The sequence below is a fragment of the Molothrus ater genome, chromosome 7 (genome assembly GCF_012460135.2).
Source record: "Molothrus ater isolate BHLD 08-10-18 breed brown headed cowbird chromosome 7, BPBGC_Mater_1.1, whole genome shotgun sequence".
Classification (NCBI taxonomy): domain Eukaryota; kingdom Metazoa; phylum Chordata; class Aves; order Passeriformes; family Icteridae; genus Molothrus; species Molothrus ater.
This window is the reverse complement of record NC_050484.2, coordinates 21,254,907-21,275,749: the sequence shown is the minus strand read 5'-3', so window position 1 is coordinate 21,275,749 and position 20,843 is coordinate 21,254,907. Positions and strand designations below refer to the sequence as shown.

General features: G+C 36.2%; 1 protein-coding gene across 1 annotated transcript in view; it reads right to left on the bottom strand.

Annotated features, from left to right (window-relative positions):
• Positions 1–338: 338 nt before the first annotated feature.
• FAP (fibroblast activation protein alpha) overlaps positions 339–20,843 on the bottom strand; it is a 37,024-nt gene continuing 16,519 nt past the window's right edge. Inside the window, exons 13-26 of the mRNA XM_036386699.2 lie at positions 20,311–20,415; positions 20,155–20,225; positions 19,509–19,562; positions 19,054–19,178; positions 17,797–17,844; positions 14,853–14,951; positions 14,068–14,137; positions 12,690–12,884; positions 10,203–10,257; positions 7,723–7,822; positions 4,694–4,758; positions 2,356–2,428; positions 2,026–2,099; positions 339–670 (exon numbers count right to left, since the gene is read on the bottom strand). Coding sequence (XP_036242592.1) covers positions 569–670; positions 2,026–2,099; positions 2,356–2,428; positions 4,694–4,758; positions 7,723–7,822; positions 10,203–10,257; positions 12,690–12,884; positions 14,068–14,137; positions 14,853–14,951; positions 17,797–17,844; positions 19,054–19,178; positions 19,509–19,562; positions 20,155–20,225; positions 20,311–20,415 — 1,236 coding nt within the window. The 3' untranslated portion in view covers positions 339–568. The remainder of the gene's footprint in view (positions 671–2,025; positions 2,100–2,355; positions 2,429–4,693; positions 4,759–7,722; positions 7,823–10,202; positions 10,258–12,689; positions 12,885–14,067; positions 14,138–14,852; positions 14,952–17,796; positions 17,845–19,053; positions 19,179–19,508; positions 19,563–20,154; positions 20,226–20,310; positions 20,416–20,843) is intronic.

The following is a 20,843-nucleotide window of genomic DNA, read 5'->3' as shown; positions in this document are numbered from 1 at the left end:
GAACACTGAGAGTTTTGCAGAATCAAGGTTTCAAAGAAGAGTTGAATAAAATTTGAACACATTCAATACTGTCAATAGGTATCCAAACTTCAGTGTTAAATATTGTGTGTTCCTATGTCTTCTTGGATTCTTTACAAAAGGTTGGAAATCAATTTTGAGAAACTGGTTCTTGTTAGAATGCTAACTAGGTGCTTGCAGTGCTTCCTTTGTCCTTTCCCACTTTACAGTTCTAGTTAACAAATGCAACCATATTAATCTGACAGTGTGCATTTGCAATGAACCACCATTCTTGGACTGCAGAATGTAAGTTTAAGCAAGTCAGCAATAGATGCACAAGACCCTTTACATTCTGATTTTATTTCTTCTGTCAAAAGATATCAAATGTGTCAAAACATTTGTTACCGTAACATTTGCTAATATACAATATCAAAAGTGGATGTAAACATGAAGTTTAAAATTTCAAAGTTCCTGTGATCAATTCACCTGAACACTATACAACTTGGGCACTGCTGTCTTTTCATTCTCCCAAAGATGTCTCAGATGCCTTAGCATGCTCTGAGTAACCTACTTATTCTGACAAAGAAAAGCATTGTTTGAGGAAGTGGGTCATATGTGTGTAGAGATGTTTGCTGGAAAGGCCTGGAATTCCATGGTTCTGATCAGTATACCACTGAAAGAAAAAGCAAAAACAAAACATAAACCCCTTATGTCATGTTTTCAATTCTGCAAGAGTCAAACAAAATACAAAAAAAAATGTATTTTATTGATACACATAAGAAAGTGGATGGCTCAAGAAAAATGAGGAACCTGATAATTTTATTTTTCATCAGTTCCCAATATATTCTTATTCTTGCTGAAAAAAAAGTTTCTAAGCCTTCTGTTATTTAAGAGTAAGCATTACTGCCTCAGTACTTAGAGGCCAGTTGTATCAAGTCAGGCAAAAGAGCCTTGAGATGCTGCTAGGGATGAAATCCCCTTGGCCTGCTGCATGGCCTGGGTAATAAGGGTAAGAGTCTTGCTTAGGAATAAGTACTGAGCTCTAAGCAACAAGATTTCAGCTAAATGTTAGTTCTATCCAAAACAATCTGCTTTATAGCAGGGCCATGAACCTTGTAAGTGATGATCTGGAAATAAAACACACATATGAATTATGCTAACTCAGAAATATCTGCCATTCCACTGTAGCTGAACCAGAATGACTACATCTGCATACAGTGTTCCAGATACTTAAGATATAACCAAGATTTGCTAAAGATCAGCAAAGGAGGCAGAAAATGTGTAACACACAAAAGGGCCTATAAACCCCTATTATCCCTTTTTGGGGAGTTCATGGCCCTGTGAAACCAGACTCAGGCAGAAAATCAGTATGCTTGATAGCAGGCAAACACTTTGGTTATTAGCCCTGAAGAAAAAGGTTTGGAAGCAGAGGTTAGCATATAAACCAGATCTACATTTCCCCTGTTTATTTCTCCTTTATATCCTGCAACCTCTTGCCTATGTGTTTCTCTCTCTGCCTGTGCCTGCTATCCCATGCAAGTTTTTCAGAGAACTTTTTTTTTGCTGATTCTGGATATATATTTGGATATCTTACACCCTTTTTGCTTGTTTCACTTCTTGTCTGTGGCAGGCAAGTCTAATTCAAGATAGACTCTTCCATAACTAGTGACAATTTGGCCCCAGAACTCAGCTCTTTCACCTTCCTCTTTTACCCGGTATCAAAAACACTTATAAGGAGGCTGAATTCTTATTCTTCTCCCTGGCTCATTTTAAAAGCCTCCAAGTTATTCTTGACAAGAGGAAAATCCTGCTAGCATGCAAAGGGCAAAGAAAAAAAAAAGAGCGGAAAAATCATTTGGGGAAGAATTTGAGAAGTTGTTTATGAAGGATAACAAATGCACTAGCAATTGCCAAATTTTGAAGCATGTTCAGTTGAACAGGGTAGTTAAAAACAGTGCCAAATGTCAGATAAGCTTATTGATAAAGTTATGAACCACTTTTCAAAATGAAAAATAGTCTATTATTTACCATTGCCTGGAAATCCACCTGTGCATTAACCAGAGCTTTTGCAATTTGTGCTGAGTTCTGAAAATGTACATTATCTGAAAAGAAAAAAAAAGAGATTGTCTGTTGAAACATGTTAATACCACAAAGCATAAAGTTATAGTGCATTTAGCTGTGTCCACTAATTATCAAGTGATACAGTTGACATTACTAAGAACGAGTAAGCATCTTATGATAGGTCATATGGAAATCTACCAAAGATCTAAGTCCTGACCCAATCAAAGATAGATGCTTAATGTTTTTCAAACAAAGTGATTCTGGCTCTGTGTTTGTTCTGCCATTTGCAAACCTCACCATCTGCTGTTCCATGGATGAGAAGATACTCTACATTTTGGAAATTCTTTGCTCTTGCCATCACAGTTGAATTCTGTTGAGAGGAAAAAAGAACAGTTCAGCAACTTTAATTTAAACCACTTATTATAGTGCTGAAAGGCTTTCATTACCTAGTAGAAAAACAAACGGTTGAACTGATATGACAGCAGTGACTTCATATCAATCTGAGAATAGAAACTATGTACAAGGCTGTATATGTGTGTGTATATATATATATATATGTATATATATCAGTCTCTACAGTGGGATCTGAACGATCTGGATCAATGACCCAAAGCTAGTTGTCTGAGGTTCAACAAGGGAAAGTGCCATGTCCTGCTCTTGGGTCACAACCACCCCTATGCAGCACTGGGGGCCATGTGGAAGGGTGGCTGGAAAGCTCTCTGGTAGAAAAGGACCTGTGGGTATTGGTTGAAACAGCTGAACATGAGCCACTGCATCCCCAGGTGGCCAAGAAGGCCAGAGCCATCCTCGACTGTACCAAAAGTAGTGTGGCTAGCAGGACCAGAGAAGTGATCATCCCCCTTACTGGGCACTGGTGAGGCTGCATCCCAAATCCTGTGTTCAGTTTTGGGCCCAACACAGACACTGAGGTGCTGGAGTGTAACCTGAGAAGGGTAATGGAGCTGGGGAGGGTCTGAAGAGTGAGTCTTCTGAGGAATGACTGAGGGTGTTCAGCCTGGAGAAGAGGAGGCTCAGGAGGGACCTTAACATTCTCTATGACTCCCTGAAGGTATATTTTAGCCAGGTGGGGGTTGGCCTCTTGTCCCAGGCAATAGTCAACCAGACAAGAGGAAATGGCCTCAAATTATGCCAGAGGAGGTTTAGACTGGATATGAGGAAAAATTTCTTTATGGAAAGGGTAGTCAGGCATTGTAACAAGCTGCTCAGGGCAGTGGTTGAGTCACCATCTGGGAAGGTATTTTAAAGATGAGTAGATGTGGCACTTGGGGACATGGTTTTGTGGTGCACTTTGCAGTGTAGGGTTAATGGCTGGATCTGATGATCTCAGAAGTCTTTTCAAACTAAATTATTCTGTGCATCTGTGATCTGTGACTTTGGCTTCAGGACAGGAATACCTATAAATAAATACTGTTTTTTTCTTACATCATTTGCATGTGTTCTGAAAAGCACCAGCAGAAGAAAAAATATTAATCTGCACCATATTGATGATATCTGTCCATAGAAGGTCCCTGTGCAAGGCTTGGCTTGCAGCAGGTAGCTTTCTGTGCTGTCACAAATGTCTCTACACTATCAGAAACAGATTTGATATTTAGTGTCTTTTCTATGGGCCAAATCATACAAAGAACAGCACTAGTCATGTCATTCCCAGAATGCTCTAATTCCTGGCGACCCAGACAGCTCCACCAGGGCTGTTTGGTTCGAGTGTTTCTGTTCTTCGAGTTGGGATGGAAATACGTACCAGAACACGATCCAAATCTTTAACAGAAGTGTTTCCACTAAGTTCTTGGATGTTAACTCAGGCCTCTCTGTATCTAGAGCTGGCGTGTGCTGCTAGAGGAAACTACAGACTTCCTATCAATGTGAAGAAAAGAATGGCAAACTGTTCTAGGTAGGGGAAGCTGCTCTGATCATTTAGTATGCTTATGATCTTATTATCAGAGAGCTAAATTTGGATGAAGCAGTTTGCATATCTCAGCTAACAGTACCAACCAAAACCTTATTAACATCAACATTTTAATCCCTCTCACTTCAGTTCTTTTCTAGGCTAATGTTTAGCACTGGCAGAACAGTATGATTTGTCCAAGTAAGAAAATAAGGACTTCCATTTAGCTTTTTTGGGATTTATAAATACAAACCTACAATTAATTCATGGCAGTAGCTTTGCTACAAAAGGACTGTGTCGTGGTGAGGGAAACTTGGACACTCAATATGAGTGTTTAGCAAGCTTCGTTTATTGAAGAGAGCATCACACTTTTATGCACAACAAGTAATAAGCTCATATATATTCTGCAAGCTAAGCAATTTATTGGCTATACTACAGTATCAGCTCTTCTTCATACCTTAGAGGTTACATCTTTCTTTTCTCATGTCTCTCTCACTACGTGTTATTGTACTACAGCTAAGCTCAAGGACACAGTGTTTTGCAAGTGCAGAGACCCAAATTAGCTGCATCCTCCTGATTCTTAGTCCAGAACGTAGCCCCTGTCACGTAGCCATTCCTCCACAGGACTGTACCATGAGAGCTGGTGGGCCACTTTCTTTCGTCACAGTTCCACTTACCCATAGAAGTGTTATTCAAATTTAAGGCAGAACAGCACAGAAACAGAATTCTCACCTTATAGTGCTCAAGATTATCAGACTTTATAGGAAGACCCATAAATCGTTCTGTGTAGATTGATGCTGAAATTAAAGAAGAAAAAAGCTATAGGTAAAGAAAGTGCAGATATTTTGTGGCTTCAGTGACACATAGGAATTAAATGATGTTTAACTGTGTCTGTTCTTGGCTTCCTCATAACACATCAAATTTTCACATATTTTAAAAATCAGCTATGAAGGCTAATTATTCACTGTTCTCCAAACCATCTTTGCAGAAATAGTGGTTTTATACTCATCTAGGTTTTGGGGATAAAGGTAATTAATTTATATGGCTTTATGCTGTTGGGTTGAACTCCAGAAGTCAGTTGAATAAGGCAATGAGCCAATATGAGTGCATGGTGGAAAGATGACACAGACTAATTCTGACACCTTAAAAAGAGGAGATGAGGATTTGTATGTGTATTTACAGTAAATATGGATATGCATGTTGTCATTTTCCTATTGAATGCATATATGCAGCAACTAGAGAGAGCAGGAAAAGATGCAGGCATGAATGAAAAGGTGGCCCATTGCTTTCCAGGTCTCTGTTCAATTCCTTTTTCTAACTACAACAAAGACTGGTAACAGATTTGACAAAATAAATGTGAATAACTGAACAGTATCCATCATCAAGAAATCAGTGGAAACATCTCTCTTTGAGCTGCCTTGGTATTTGTAATTTAACTAGGAGCTGCTATGAAAATTTATGGAAAACTGACACAGCAGCTGCTACTACCAGAAGATTACTTTCTTTATGACCTTGCCTTGAAGGAGGAACTGACACATATTGAGCAGTTAAGCTGCAGAATTACAAGGACTTTATTTATTTAAGGAAGTCAGGGCTTTCTGACAAAGAAGAGTTGTTATCTTTTCCTCTCAAAAGACAGGTGATGGCCATTGTAATCATTAAGGAATTGGGATTGTCTATCTTGTTCAGTTTGATACCCTGTATCAGAAGAACTTTTTGTTAAAAAATAGAAATGAGAATCCTCCCAGGAAAAGAAAATGAATCAATATACTCATGTTCCCATAGTTTATTATGTATCGTTTACATGTGCTACCTCTGAGAGCTAAAGACATGTACTATGTCTCCCACATCAGCCAAGCAAGGCTTCTGAAGATAATTTGTAATATAAGTACCAAAAAAATTTAAGTAGCCTATCTTTTATCAAAATCCTTTATCATTCCATGAAAACAGAAAATGTGCAATATCTGTTGTCAACACAGTGTCAAACAACCATATTGGGCTTAAGTTTTCAATAAAATAGACTCTTTCTGAATGGCTGGCATTTCTACAGTATTCTGAGCCAACTTTTCCACCCTCTACTACCAGTATAGCTACAACAAGTCCACAAAGGTCAGCAGAATTGCATTATAATGACTAAGTGGAAGATTCAGCTTGTCAATTATTGAGGAAGGAAAAGGCAGATGAATTTAAATAAATTTTAATAAAATGGTCACAGATACAATGCTTTTAACTATACATTATCCCTGAATGGAACCTTCCTTTCCATCTTATAACTGTTCAGCTCTGACTCAAAATGGAGGGGGGTGGGACAGTTTCTGACAAAAGATTATGGCCCAGAATCTCATCTGTGCATCTAAAAGAGGGCTGGACAGAATTTAGAAGCTCTAGGGGCCAGTACATCCTATGACATACTGATACTACTTGGAGACTCAAGGAGCTAACATCCTGTAGTTTTACTCCTAACACAGTTCACCCTAATGGTAACATGATCTATTTGCCAAAACTTATGACTCATGTTTCCTTCCTTCCTTAGTGGAGGTACATTTGCCTGTTTGGATTTTACAGTGTGTTTTCAGCAAGATTCTTTAATTGCCACCTGAAAATTCAGCTGATGTAGAGATTGAAATGGTGCAGGTCTAATCTGCTTAAACTTAAAAACTTCATTTGAATTTTGATGCTGGGACAAATTTTTATAACATGTCTTTTATTAAGGGACTTTTGCGAAAGCAGTGCTTTATGCCTGCATTCTAGAAATAATTTTGTGATCATGAGTAAAAATGCCTTAAAAAAATCTTGATGCCAGTGAAAACACGAAGACTATGCTTCCTGTGTCATACAAATATTTTCCCCTTTGTTTGCAAAACACCATAAATACAAGGAATGTCTGTGCTAGCAGTCAGGGAAGGAATCTTTCCCATTTAACCAAAAATTTTTCTCATAACCAAGACTTCTTAGAAAACGACCATATGCTAAGTAAATGTGTTCAAAGTGCTACATTTTACTCATTGAAAATATTCATGCCATGATTTTTTTTTACACTAAGGTTCCTTAACACCATGCCAAAAGCTTAGCAGGTCGGCAAGTATGAGTATGTGCCTGCTTTATTCACACAGGAAGGCCTTGGGAATATACACCCAGTGTTGTTTCCTCTCAACAGTTTGCAGCCTAATTCCATAAATATAAATAAGAATATGTATTGTACATATTGTACAACAATACAGGCATGGCTGAGAAACATTTAGAGGGAAAAGTATTAAATTAAAAAATATTATATTGAACACAATAGTCTTTCACTTTTTCCACTGCTTTTTGGAAACAACTTTGCAGTCATCAGAAATACTGATTCCTGACATAGGTCATCTGTGGTTTCAGAAGTTGAAATGTACTATGATTCTGTTGCTGGCAGATAAATCAGTTCAGCTGTTTCTGAATTCAGTGATAATGCTTTAATAGGACTTTAAGGCAGATCACTCCTTAATAGCAGTTTATTGAGAGGGCTTTATACACTTACTGTTTTAGAAGTGCATATGGAATTATCCAGACATACCTTCTTTGTGACAAAATCAGTTCCAAACTGCCAGTTGTACTCAGTTATTTTCAGCAAGAAAAACATTAAACTTAAGGTCTTAAAAGTTTTAAATCTAGGTAATTTGAATGTCTTTATGTTTCAAATTGCCAGTCTCCTGCAATGATTTAATTTAAGAAGTCATTAAATGCTACATCTTGCTTTCCAAGTCAGTATTTATGACAAGTTTCCATACCGTAATATTCCCAGCTGGAAACAGGAGCCACAGCCATTCCACATTTAAATACTCCACTGCCAGATCCAAGTGCCAAAGAAGTTACATAGCCACCATAGGACTAGGAGGAAATCACAGACGGTTTAAAATTACTGGTGAAGTATCATTCTATTTTCTGAATTAAACTCATGTAAACTAATTCCAAATGAACTAATTTGCTTTGCATGCATGGAGGACAAAATAACAAAAGGTTGAGGGTTTTTTGAAATTAATTTATTGATATCAAATGGATCTGATGTAATTTCTTGTGAGACAGATTAGACAAATTAATTTCTTTTTTTTTGCTGCTTCTTCAATGTTTATCACTGTTTTCATTACCACTTACAGTCACAGAGAAATTGAATTTTGTAGCATCCTTCACGGTAATCTAATGCAGCCTATAGCTCAAAACAGGACTAACTTCACACAGAAATGACACTGATTGCAGTCTCATCCATAGTACACATCCTCTCCACTCTATCTGCTTTAACAGTGATCAATTTTGTAATATTTTTTCCCCTAAAACCAAACAGAAACTTTCCTTCTGGTAGCTTGTTTTCATTGTCTCTCATCCTTTCAACGTGCACCTCCAAGAAGAGTTAGAGGTTTTTTTCCATCCCTTAACAAACTACCTAGGTTTTGCTAAAGATCAGCATGTTGAACTGACCCAGTCATCAGTACTAATAAATATACTCATTACTTCAGGATGGAGCAATTCTTCCCTATGGCTGCCTGTCACTGTTCTTGGTATTTTCTGGCCTGATTCCTCAAACTGGGACCCAGAAAGGAAGAATAAGTTCCCGGCCATAGGAAGGGTAAAGCAGTAAGTAAACCTGGATATAAGAATAGATCTGTGAAACTGAATGGGGCTAGTTGCTGAGACAGGAAAATAATGTAAATAAAAAGCCTTTGGTTTGGCTCTCCACAGGATGTGGAACTGAGGTTGGAAAAACTCATATAAGGTCTTTGCAAAATAATGGGTTTCTGTTTACTTGGAATGGAGGAAGGGATAAAAGTATGGCGTGTCATGAAAAATTCTGAAGATTACTTCAGTAGTATATGAAAGACTAAGGGAAATAAGCAGATTTTTTTTTTTTTTTTTGTACAGAAGTTAACTTAGTCCATCCTCTTGGCTTTTCAGCTTGGAATGATAGTGAGGGATATAGTGGTAGAAACACTAATTAGTAGAATTTTTCCAACTCATCTGATTTGCTCATTTGATCTTTCAAAAAATCAGTCCACAAGGCTAAAAAGTAAGGGATTAGGATTGGGCGATAAATATGTTCAGTGTAACAGGCTGAGAGAGTTCACAAGCCAAATTACTTTAGTAGTTATTTAAGAGCTTTTGCCATCTTGAAGAGTTTGTTGAGTCTGAAAGCACGAGTTCATGCACACTCATCAATCTGCAGCCTACAAATAAGAAAACAGCTTTCAACTCCTTTCAAAGCTTACAGACTAAGAAATGGTATAATAAATTGCAAATAAATTGGAAAAAAAGGTTGATAGGTTTGGCAGTAGTGCCTTTATTTTAATATTATATGCACTACTGGAATACAACGTGTCCAAGCTCTTAGTTGGTTCTGGAAACACTGTGGTGAAAGAAAATATGATGTGACTTAAAAAAGAAAATATTTTCTTGAGGCCTTAAATTACCTAATGTCACTTTAGAATTATTCACTTCTAAGCATCTGTGTCATTTAATTTCACCATATGATACCCATTTTATTCTGGTATTACAGTAGTAACTGTACCAAAGTAACTTAAATATTGGTTGGTAGAAGCTTCATAGAAAGATTTTTAGCAACTCTGCTCACGTGCTGTCTAAGATGAGGCAATATATCTGGCTATTAAAGGTTCTGGGAGCATTACAAAGAGAAATACATGATAAAAGCAAACATGAAAAATAGACTAGCTAATAATTTGGAATGACTCCCATACTGCCTAATTTTTCCATGTCTTGGTGAAGCTGTCAATGTTGTAAAGCCCTCAGATCCAGATTTCTCCCTGATGACCATTGTAAAGCCAGACAAGTACACAGTGATTCAGGATGATGCAGGGGTCACATTTTCTGATGAGAGATAGTCATAGGACTTTTCTCACTATCTTAAACTCAGATCAGAAAGGACAATACTTGAATTTTGGCAGTAAGTCCCTAAGTTAAAACTAAAGCCAAATAAAATGTCTTAATTTGGCTTGACTTCCAGTCCAAACAATGTATTAGATATGAGCTTTTCAAAATTCCCTCTTGAGCTGCCAAAGGTTCATTTTTGGGGGCTTGAACTGTTGCAGTTGCATGTATATAAGTACCCGCAGGAACCACCCCCTTTGGCAATACCATCATATATTTGGAGAAGAAATTTTATATATACTTAAGACAGAACCAGGAATAATAATAATAATAAGAAAAAAAAATTATACTGCAGGATTATTTAAAGATAGATCTAAAAACTCCAAACACTTACCCAGCCCCATATTGCTATTCGTTTCTCATCAATAAAGCCCATTTCTACAAATTTTCTGTGGAAAATAAAATCACAGATATAAATGCATTATTACAAAAAATTGCTAGTACAATAACAAATTAGCAAAAAATAGTTTTTCTTGCACTTTTTTTTCCACACATCCCACCAATTTCAGCAAACTGACAATCAACATAGCATGCCTGATTTCTACAAAGCATCAACTATTCAATCAATAGGTGTTGAAAGGGAAGAGGAAGAATTTTTCCTGAAAGAAAAGAAAATACTGAAATCAATACTTTCATAATAATAATTTTTATTCCACTGGATGAGGATAATTTTCATTGCTTTAGTGCCAGTGGTGCAGGATTACCATTAACATTCAAACTTTATCGTGCAAGATACCCAATATACGGATGTCACAGTGAGTTAATACTTTGATTTCTCAACAGGAACAGTATTGACTTCTGAGGAGATTAGGGATTCCCTGCAGAAATAAGCGGTTTTTTATGTGCCTGAAAAGTAAAAAGCTCTTATGGCTACTTTAATAAAAAATAATAATGAAGGAATCATCTACTAATGCTCCAAGTAGGTAATAAGTTTGAAATGTATAAAAGGTGCAAAACTTACGCTCTCAAGAGTCAAACAGGTCAAAGAGAACCATAAATATTAGGTCTCCTACAAATACCCTGAATCAGAGTGTGGAGACTGTATTTCTAAGGAAATATTAGCAACAGCAAAGAAGAGAAGATGAGGCAAAAGACCACAAAGGATTGAGAGTGACAGATAAACACAATAGGTTTGATACACATCAGAAACACAGCAGCCTTATTTACCAGGACAAGGGCAAGTGGCTGACAACACCCAGAACGTGGGATACTATCTGGGTGGGACAGAGTTAGAAAAGCCAAAAAATTATTTAGTTTTGTTATATTACTGTATAATCCCTGGGGCTCCACCTGCAGTAAAAGCCCCCTCCAAGAACTTCCCACTAGAGTATAGAGGCTCTCTAAAAATCATGCATCTTAATCCATGTGTTAGATCAGGAAGATGGAACGCACTACATTTAACTGAATAAAAATTTAGTCTGGGTGCTGACAGAAAACTGGGAAGTGTGAAGTCTGAGGTCATTTTTTCATGGCCTGTCTCAGCAGATTTTGCAACTGCAGAATCCATTTAGTTTCCCTCTGATATTCTATGTCTGAGTAATGATTCAGAATCATATAGAAACATTCTTCTTATATTTTGAAGTATACCACTCCTCCTAAAATTTTCAAGATAAAAAACCAGAATAATAGAAAAACTTGGCATGATATACAGCTATTCTGTTTCATTTATCACTGAAAAGGATAATGGTGCATTTATATTTATAACATTGAGGAAGAAATGAATTATCACAAAGCAGAAAGAGGAAGGAACAGATATCCTTCCCACACACACTTGTAAGTACAGGCAGCGCTCTCAAACAAGCAGAGAAAGCTGTGAAAATCTGGGTTGCTACATCCAATTTCCAGCTAAGATACTCTAGTATCTTCGTGGAGTCTGGAGGAAATAGGGTATTTACTGTTGCACCTGGAAGTCTATCTATCTAGATAGACTGGAAGTCCATATCTATCTATCTATCTATCTATCTATCTATCTATCTATCTATCTATCTATCTATCTATCTATCTCTAATATCTCTGAAATCTATCCAATCTATCTCTGATGGGCCAAATTCCATACCAAAGGCTAGGCTAAATTCCTGCCTTGCACTCTTCTCTGTGGGGTTCAAACTAACCCTTCTTTGAATGCTCACTTTAACAGTGCTACTGCATCTGTAAAATTAACAAGTCAATCTTTCTTGGCAATCCTCATCTTTCACTTTCTCCCAAAAATCTCTGCATAGGGAATCAGTTTCCCCTGGAACACTTTCAAGTGTTTTCATGCAAAGGAGCAGCTGTTGGGGAACACTTATCAAGGGACCTCAGGTACTTTCTGTGCTTAACTGTCCTACAACAGCACAGAATGCAGGTTTGTGACTAATTGACCTGCAGAACATTTGTGTCAGTTTCAGTTTCGCTACCGAATTCTCATTTAACCTTTAGCTAATCAGTGAGGTAAATCCCTATGGATCTCTGGCTAATCTCTATGGTCACCGAGACAGGCTTGCCCTACAGGAAATAACTTCAGAAAAATGGATAATTGGCTTAACTTTCACCACTGACAATTGTATTTCTTTAGGCTTAGGAATGAAGCCTCTGATGATTCTCTTATGCAATGCAAATGGTGAGGTCCAAATGTGGACTTACTGGTATATGGACTTAATATACCAGACAAAACCTCACTGACAGCAAGCAAACACTAATATTTTATTTTTACAAGTGTTTTCGTCTTATATCCTGGAGACCTCCAGTCTTCAGAAGAAAGGCTGAGAATTCAATATTTCTTTCACCTTACTACTTCTTGGTATGCAAATACAACAGCTATACAGGGAGATAATCTACTTACTTAACTGCTGAGATTTGGTCCTCAACTTCATAGACTCCAAGTCTTCGATATACTGCATGCAAAATCTTGTCACCTTGATAAGCTGTCCCTCTGCCATCCACCAGAGCAACAATAATTCCCTCTTTGCTTGCAAGATAGGTTATCCAGCTAATGCTAAAGGTTGCCTTTACATTTTGAGTGCAAGGTCCTCCATACCTGAGGATGAAAATTCACAGATTTTCAAATCACAGATTTATAAATGGTTATTGGACACTGGACAATAGCTATTGGTACTGATAACATGTCCTCCACATGTATTTTGCTACATGACTGTGGTTCAGAGAGCTCAGTAGACAAACAGTTCTACTACTATTATCAAGTAGTTATGAGATTTGTTATGCTATCTAACATCCATTTTAATAATTTAAGTCTTATCTGTGAGGGAAATAATTAGTTTCAGCTTAGACTAAATGGTGCAGTTTCAGCTGCTTGTCCTAAGGGGAATCCTTGGAAAAGCTATCCCTAAAAGATTCAATTCTTTGCTCTCTCCAAATTCCTTAGGAGTAACATCCTTTTTTGGTGCTTTTCTGCTTTTTTGCATTTGATTCCAAATGCAGAAAAAAAAAAGCAAGATTAAGAAGTACAGTTCCTTACACTTTTTGGCTATCCCCAGATCTTATTTGTTTCAGTAGGGAATAACATGTGCTGTTGGAAGGGTGGGCAGAACACACCCCACATAGCTGAGGAAACGGAGACACTCCTCATGAGAATGGCCTAATGCAAATTACACATTTGACCTCAAGGACAGGACTTTTCTACTCTAAACTTCAAATATACTTAGCATTCTCGGACCTTTGGATCATCACAGGTTATAAAATAAAAAATTATGTAATTGTTTATTACACCCACTCAGCTCTCCTTTCTCCATATTTTTTCTTTTTTCACCACTGCAATTTTTATCGCTTTTCTGCTTGCAATAAATTATGTCAAGTGCTCTTAACAGCTTAGTTTTCTTTTCATCTTAAAAAATGAAGCAGGCTCTTGTATTTTTTTCATATTAGCAAAGCTGAAATCAATACTACTTCCGACTACCTCATGATAAACAGAAGAAGCAACAGGGCTAAGATCTACAAGGAATAACCCAAATGATTTTAGCCTTTCTCTTTCTCTGAGAAAGTAATCCTTATCATGCTAAGATTAACACTAAAATCCTTATCGATCTCCATTGGGATGAATTTCTATTCCAGAAATACATTGAGAAAACCGCAACAAATGAAACAGAACTAAGTAGTTTTGCTTTTACTTTATAAAATGTTGCAAATGTCCCAGGTTTGTTAAATTAGAAAACTTATTTTTTCTAATGAAACAACAAGATTCAAAGAAAGGAAGAGTTACATACACCTGAATAAGCAGAGGGTACTTCTTGGATCTATCAAACTGTGGAGGTAGAAGCATTTTGTACCACAAAGCTAGAAAAGACAAATTAAAATTAGATTCTTAATGGTTGAAATGATTCCTCTAGGCATAATCCAGAGTCTGGGGTAACAGTATATGAACATGAATCAGCACACAGTACACAATGCACAAACTGTGAATCACAGAACTGATGCAGTTAACTGTTTATATTGAGCTGTTGAAGAACAGCTTTGAAGAAACCCACATTTCAATTTAGCTATGCTAAATTATTACTTCACAAAAGTCTAGGTTCTCAGTTTTTCCAGGTGCCTAGAAAAGTATAACCATTTTAAGATTATCAGATATTAGTTTTGGAAACTTTATACTGATTTATTACCATGGGATACTGTTGGTAAGTCACTACTGAAAAGAACAGTGCAAGCAAGTCAATATAATGCATAACACATGAACAGCATCTTACATTTCCCATTTTATTACCACCATATTATATCGTTTTTCACACGATATTTAAAATCTTTACCAATAGTATTAAAGATTTTTTAAAAATGTGCATTGTGAACCAAATGTATTTTAACTACTATTTTACAGAGAGATAACCTGAGGCATAGACAAATCAGCTGTTATTGAACAGGGCAGAACCAGGCCTCTTCCCAATCCGACAGGCCAACAACTCTGTTCTACAGAAAGACAGTATTTACTATAATAAAATTCAGGCAAAATATTAAAATGGTAAGAATAAAAAGCACAATAAAGACGTGTAATTCTTACTTATACCATCCACTTCAAGCTTATTAATTTCTTCTTTTGGCAGTCTGATATCTTGCAAAGCAGACTGCAATTCCCAATTGTCTTCCAATACTTTGAGCTCTAAGTAAAAGAAATGCCTGAATTATTAACTGATTTATTGTTAATTTCTCTTCAGTAATTAAGATTCTTTTACTTTGTGTTATTAGAACAGAAAGGAAATCTGTGAATTTTACAAGTAGAGTAATGAAATCCACTCAGACACTTCTAATTGGGCTTGATCACATAGCTAAATGAAAGAAAAGCACTGGCATTGCAGTGCACAAATACTTGTTAGATTTTTATAGGATGTACATTTTGCAATGCAAATCATTTCACATGTTGCCTCTGAGTGTTAGAGTCCCGCTTGTTAAGAGGAAACAGCTTTCTCCTGCAGATCCCTCATCCCAGTTTTGTAAAATGGGGGAGCTAGAAATGCAAAATTCATAGCTCTGTGCAAAACACAGTCCTGTGTCTCCGGTATCTCCTCTCTTGCCTATCAGACTAACATCAGTTTAACCTCCAAGACCCTTGGGCAGTGTGGTCAAGCACATGGTCATCAGGGAGTATCTTGGTTCTGGGTAATACAGGAAATTCAATTTCTCAAGGGGTTATGGCAAAGCTTCACTTAACCACTGGACAAAGTAGGTGTCTTTGTGTAGGTTAATTCCTACACAAAGACACCAGACTTACCATCTCACTGTCCTTATTACTGCTCACTTAGTAAACATTTTTTTTCCTTTTTACTTGCTTTAGACCAAATTCAGTTACATAATTTAAAAATTACTGTTTAAAATTTAATTAACTTACAGGACAGATTGCAGAACTGTATATTATTAATAATTTGGTTCTCGTTTCTTTATGTGTTTTCCCTGTGAGTATTGCGGGATGAAGAATATTGAAAACATAATGGAAATCTGTGACTTTTAGCTTCACTTTCAGAATGAAAGAACCTTTTAAAACTGCAGGAGATTTTTCTTTTTTCCTTTACCTTTCCCTTCTACTTGTTTCTGGAAATTTTCAAAAAAGTACAAGAAGTATTCTTCTCTCAACATATATTGAGCTAGGTAGTGCTTAGGACATGCCAGAAATATAATACTGAAATTCGTTCTTTCAAAGTACTCTTGACAAGTTTTGCAGATTCAAGTGGGTTTTTTTTATGGCTGAAAGACCATCCTGCTCTTGGATGCTCATGCAAACTGAGCTGAACCCTTTTCCAGCCTTCCCCTCAAAACTCCTGAAACTTTCCCATTACCACAACTGAATTGTAGGCATCGTGGAAGGAACTTCCAAACTGATCTATGTCAGTTTAACTGTCTCCTACTAAAATTCATGGGTGATATAGTTTCAAAATGCTGCCAACTGCAATGAAAATGGATTTACTAAAAATAGTTTTGCACCACAGAAGAGATTATGAAAGCAAGGAACTGAAGGAAAATTAATTCTAAAAATGTAATGAAGAATTTAAGGAGAAGCCTGAATTTGTTTTTGTTCCTGAGAATAACATCACAGAAGAGAGAGGCATGATGAAACCTCCATCCTTCAACCTCCAATGGTGAAAATCCATTACAAGAAACTGTTCTCTGCTGCAGAGAGTTTAAGAAACACATAACTGCAGTTGGGCACTTAGTTATATTTCAAGCAACGCATAGTTTGATAAGATAGTAGGGGCCCTTTACATAAAAGGTAACTGAATCAGAAAAAAACAGAGGTATAAAAATTGATTAAATTAAAAAAAAACCAAACACGCATGCATTGTATTTAAACCTTCTGCAAAAGAAATACCAGCACACAGTGTTTGTATACTGTAAGTGCAATACACATGTTAACCTATCTTTTCCATTTGCAAGAATTTTTAAGTGGTTATAAAATAAGATGTACCAACTGCTACTGGAGTCTAAATAATGTGATGTTGCAATTCACTGACTTCTACATGAATCACCACAGATTAAGTCAGTTTAACAGTTTAGCATTTGTCCTCCTTATGTTTTTGCATGTCTTTTGGTCTGACAACTCTCAGTTAACAGTGGGTTATCAACGCTGGCTGAACTGTAAGGACCATTACAACTACCAGCTCATTTCCACTGATTGTTGGGGAAGGAAGAGGATGCTAGATCTCTGAAGTTTATACAGAACCATGCTAGTTTTCATTAAATTCCAGGAACTGAAGGCTTAAAGTCAGAGAAGAACTTTTAGGGAAAAAAAAACAAGGGACAGAAAGAGAAGATTCACTGCAGAACAATTTATATTTTCATAGTTAGAAAGTTCCTGCTTGGCTTGGTTGCAAACAGTCTTCACTAAGAGGCTACTTAAATAATAAGGGCTCTGAATATTTCTTGCTGAAGATCACACTTTCTATCAATAATTACACCTCGTCTGAAGCAGTTATTTGAACTGATCATCTGAAAGAGCTTCTGCTCTTCTCTGACATCTCTACTGATGGCTGAAGAAGTCATTGATCCAAATTCTAATTAGTACAGCACAACAGGCCAAAGTGTAAACTCTAAATAGTATGCTATTGTCTTTTGTTTAAGGTAGTGTTGCCTTGTGAAAAAGAAAGTCTTGTGTTCATCCAAATGTGAAAAGGAATATTCTGGAAATCACAATAATGCTTTCTACAAAGTTTGACTCAAAATTTGGTAGACAAAGAGTTGCCCATGTTACTTTTATCTATATTGTGTAAACAGTAAAAACAGCAGGATGCTATGAAAGTGCTGGACTCAGGAATTGAGATAAATGCATCAGTGTGTTCATTCCCATTTGGGTTTTACTCATGAACATATCTAGAAAGACACTAGTTGTTTTAATACCAAACAAGATGAAAGGCTTCTTGATCACAATCCTAAGTATTGTACTAGGAGACCTTGATCTGTAAAGGAGGTAAAGGAGTAAACCAATTGCTCAGAAATAGGCAGGACACTTGCGGTACCTCTATCACCACGGTTCTCAAAAAGAGTAGAAATGGGAATCCCAGGACCTGTTGAAAGAATGATAAAAAGTCACTTTACAGTTTGAAGCTGGAATTAGGTGATGCAGAGTGTATTACATTAATATTGATAACCGGCAGGAGTTAAAGAGCTCAAAGCTGATGCAAAAATCTGAATCTTCTCTGCTGTATAAGTCACTATCCCTGCTACAATACATAAGGTTCTGTGTGTACAAAGACTTGGCATTGCTCAGCAAATGTAATAGAAGCAACTTTAAATTTACTAACGCTTTGTCCCTAGAGATGGAGTGACATCTAGTTAATACCTGAGATGTGATTACATAAGGTGAATGCAAAACTAACAATGTGAAACATTCTTCTGAGAACATGTCACATTGGATTTGTGAAGGTGAGTGCCTTTCACATGGTGATGACCTTACTGACTATTTTGTGCAAGAATGATTGAAAGGTGTTGTTATTTGCTACATTTGGTTCTCTCCTCCACAGAAGTTCTAAGGAACTTTTCAGCTGATCAGTCAGCGCAGAATCAGAAGAATAGTAAACTTTATAAGAAGTACACAAAAGGAAAACCTTGGATCCTTTTCCTCTTTTTTTTAGATTGTGATGTCACTGATTTTTGAGTACAGCAGTGGATGAAACCTCAGATCACTGAAATCACCTAATTTATTACAAAAGAGCTAAGACTTCCTTTAATACTTGTGTCTTGCAAGCGGATTCAATGATCACTGTCTTGAACTGAATTTTTCTTAGATCATTTATTAAAAATGTCCTCAGGTGCTAAACGGCCAACATTTATGGCTGACACAGGTCTTTATTTCAACTGGGAAACAAAGTAAAGTAGTTTCTCACAGCTAACTTTGGTCACATAAACTGAGAAACAGTATTTGTTTCTAAATCCTGCTCTGGCTGCTGCAAGAAAAAACATGGCTTTCATGAGCTGGATTAAAATCTGTTTTGTGACATGAAGGACATTCACTAATTCATTTTAAATTCTCAAAATCCCAAGCTTTTTTTTTTTTTTTTTTTGAAAAAGTAAAAAAAAAAATCCTGAATATATCTGTATTTACTGAAACATCACAACATTTTTGAACATGGGAAGTCTCTTTTTGGAAATCTTTCCTGGTTATTGTGAAATTTCTGTGAGTCATACAAAAATCATTTGGGTAATCAGCATTAACTACAGTGCTGATAAATTCCAAAGAACAACTGATTATATGTTCAGTCCCATGCCATACATACCATAACAGATCAAGGCATAATACTTTGAATGTTCACTGAATCTTGCTGTATAATACTGACATCTCTCTTTCCTTAAATTGCAAGTAATGCATTGTTTTCTCATAGGTTTACTTCCAATGCTGATTCTAAGAGAAAAATCAACAAAGCAATCATTATTTTGCTAAAATTAACTTTATATTTGTCTGTCTCATATTCTTGGATGCAAGCCCTGTACTTTCAGAACAGCTAATTTAAAAATAAATGCTTGGTTTTTTAAATCAATTTTCCCCCAAGAGTATACTTAAATGTTAGATGGCATTTCTCTCCATTGTCAGATAGAATCTGAGGTTAAGATTTAGTTAAAATAGCTTGTGAAATTACACATTAAACATCTTGAAATGAAATTGTTTTATTGACAAGTCCAGAGACATCTTCTAATAACCTACTATCATTAAGATAATGTTAATAAAACTTACTTGTAAATATTCCTTCTTCCAGGATAGCCTTCAAATTCATTGCTTGAATAGAAACTGCAAATTCATTTATATGTTAATAAATAATCCATAAAGTGATGACCTATGAATGAGCATCAAGATGAAAAGCTGTCTTGGAAGTTAATTAAGACTTTTTGAGATTTCTGCATGCGATGGAAGAATAGTTAAGCTTATATACCTTTCATCTTAATAAATCTTTGCTCAGACTATGATTAAGTGACACATAAGCCATATAAATAGGACTTCTTTCTTAATTCTCATGAGCTAATCTCTCCAATTATTTAAGCTGCCTCTATCTATACAGTAATGAGAGATCATAAAAAGAGAAGTAACTGCAAATTGTGTGAGGGTTAGCCACATGATTAAGTTAGTGTTTTTAAATAAGCCTCTCTAAGATGGGTGATAAAAATAAATAGAAAATTGAGGGCCATTTGCAAAGAATCTTTCATAAGTAAATAATTTTTACAAACCTATGCAGTACCTTAGCATACAAATTTGTTGTGGATGCATTCAGATAAAAAACAAATTACACCTAATTATAATCTGACAAGTTAACAAATTGTGTTCAAATTATTAAGTGTTGCTTTTACTGACAACATTCCCAACCTTTTTACTTCATGACACTTACATTGCATCATTTGTTACTCTGAAAATGTATATTGCCTCCCATTCTCCACTTGTAACTTGGATTGCATTCTCCTGTGTAGGGAGACATTTAAGTTACTGAATATTGTAGAATTCCTTTAGGACAGTAGATCAATGTAGAACACTTGGCTTGACTTACCACAGAGCCATTGATGTAATGAATATGCTTATAACCATTTTTGTCACTAAAAATTTTGTAGTATGAACTGCTGTCTGATGTAAAATATGGTGCAGAAACAAAGAACTGAAACAATGGAAGAAAAACAGCAGATGAGACATAAGGCTGTCCAAACTGTTTAGCAGATTATACCTCACATTACTAAAAGTAACAAGACCATTTAATCAGTTCAAATGGGACAAACTACTTTGCACAGGTTTGTACCTGTGATATTCAATCTTCCCGTGATCACATGTTACAATTTCTTTAATTTAGGATTTCTTAAATCTATAATATAGATACCACAAGAACACCACAAATATGAGCTCTCTACTTGTAAGTGGAATAATTTCTATATTCTCAATGACCTTTCTTTAGTTATTTAAAAGCAGGCAGAAATTATTTTTAATAAGAAACTTTCTGAATAATGCTGATGTTCAAGAAAGGTGCCAGACTGAGTATCCTGTGGACCTCAGTTTGTCTGCTTCACTGAGCAAGCACACCATCAAAGAAAT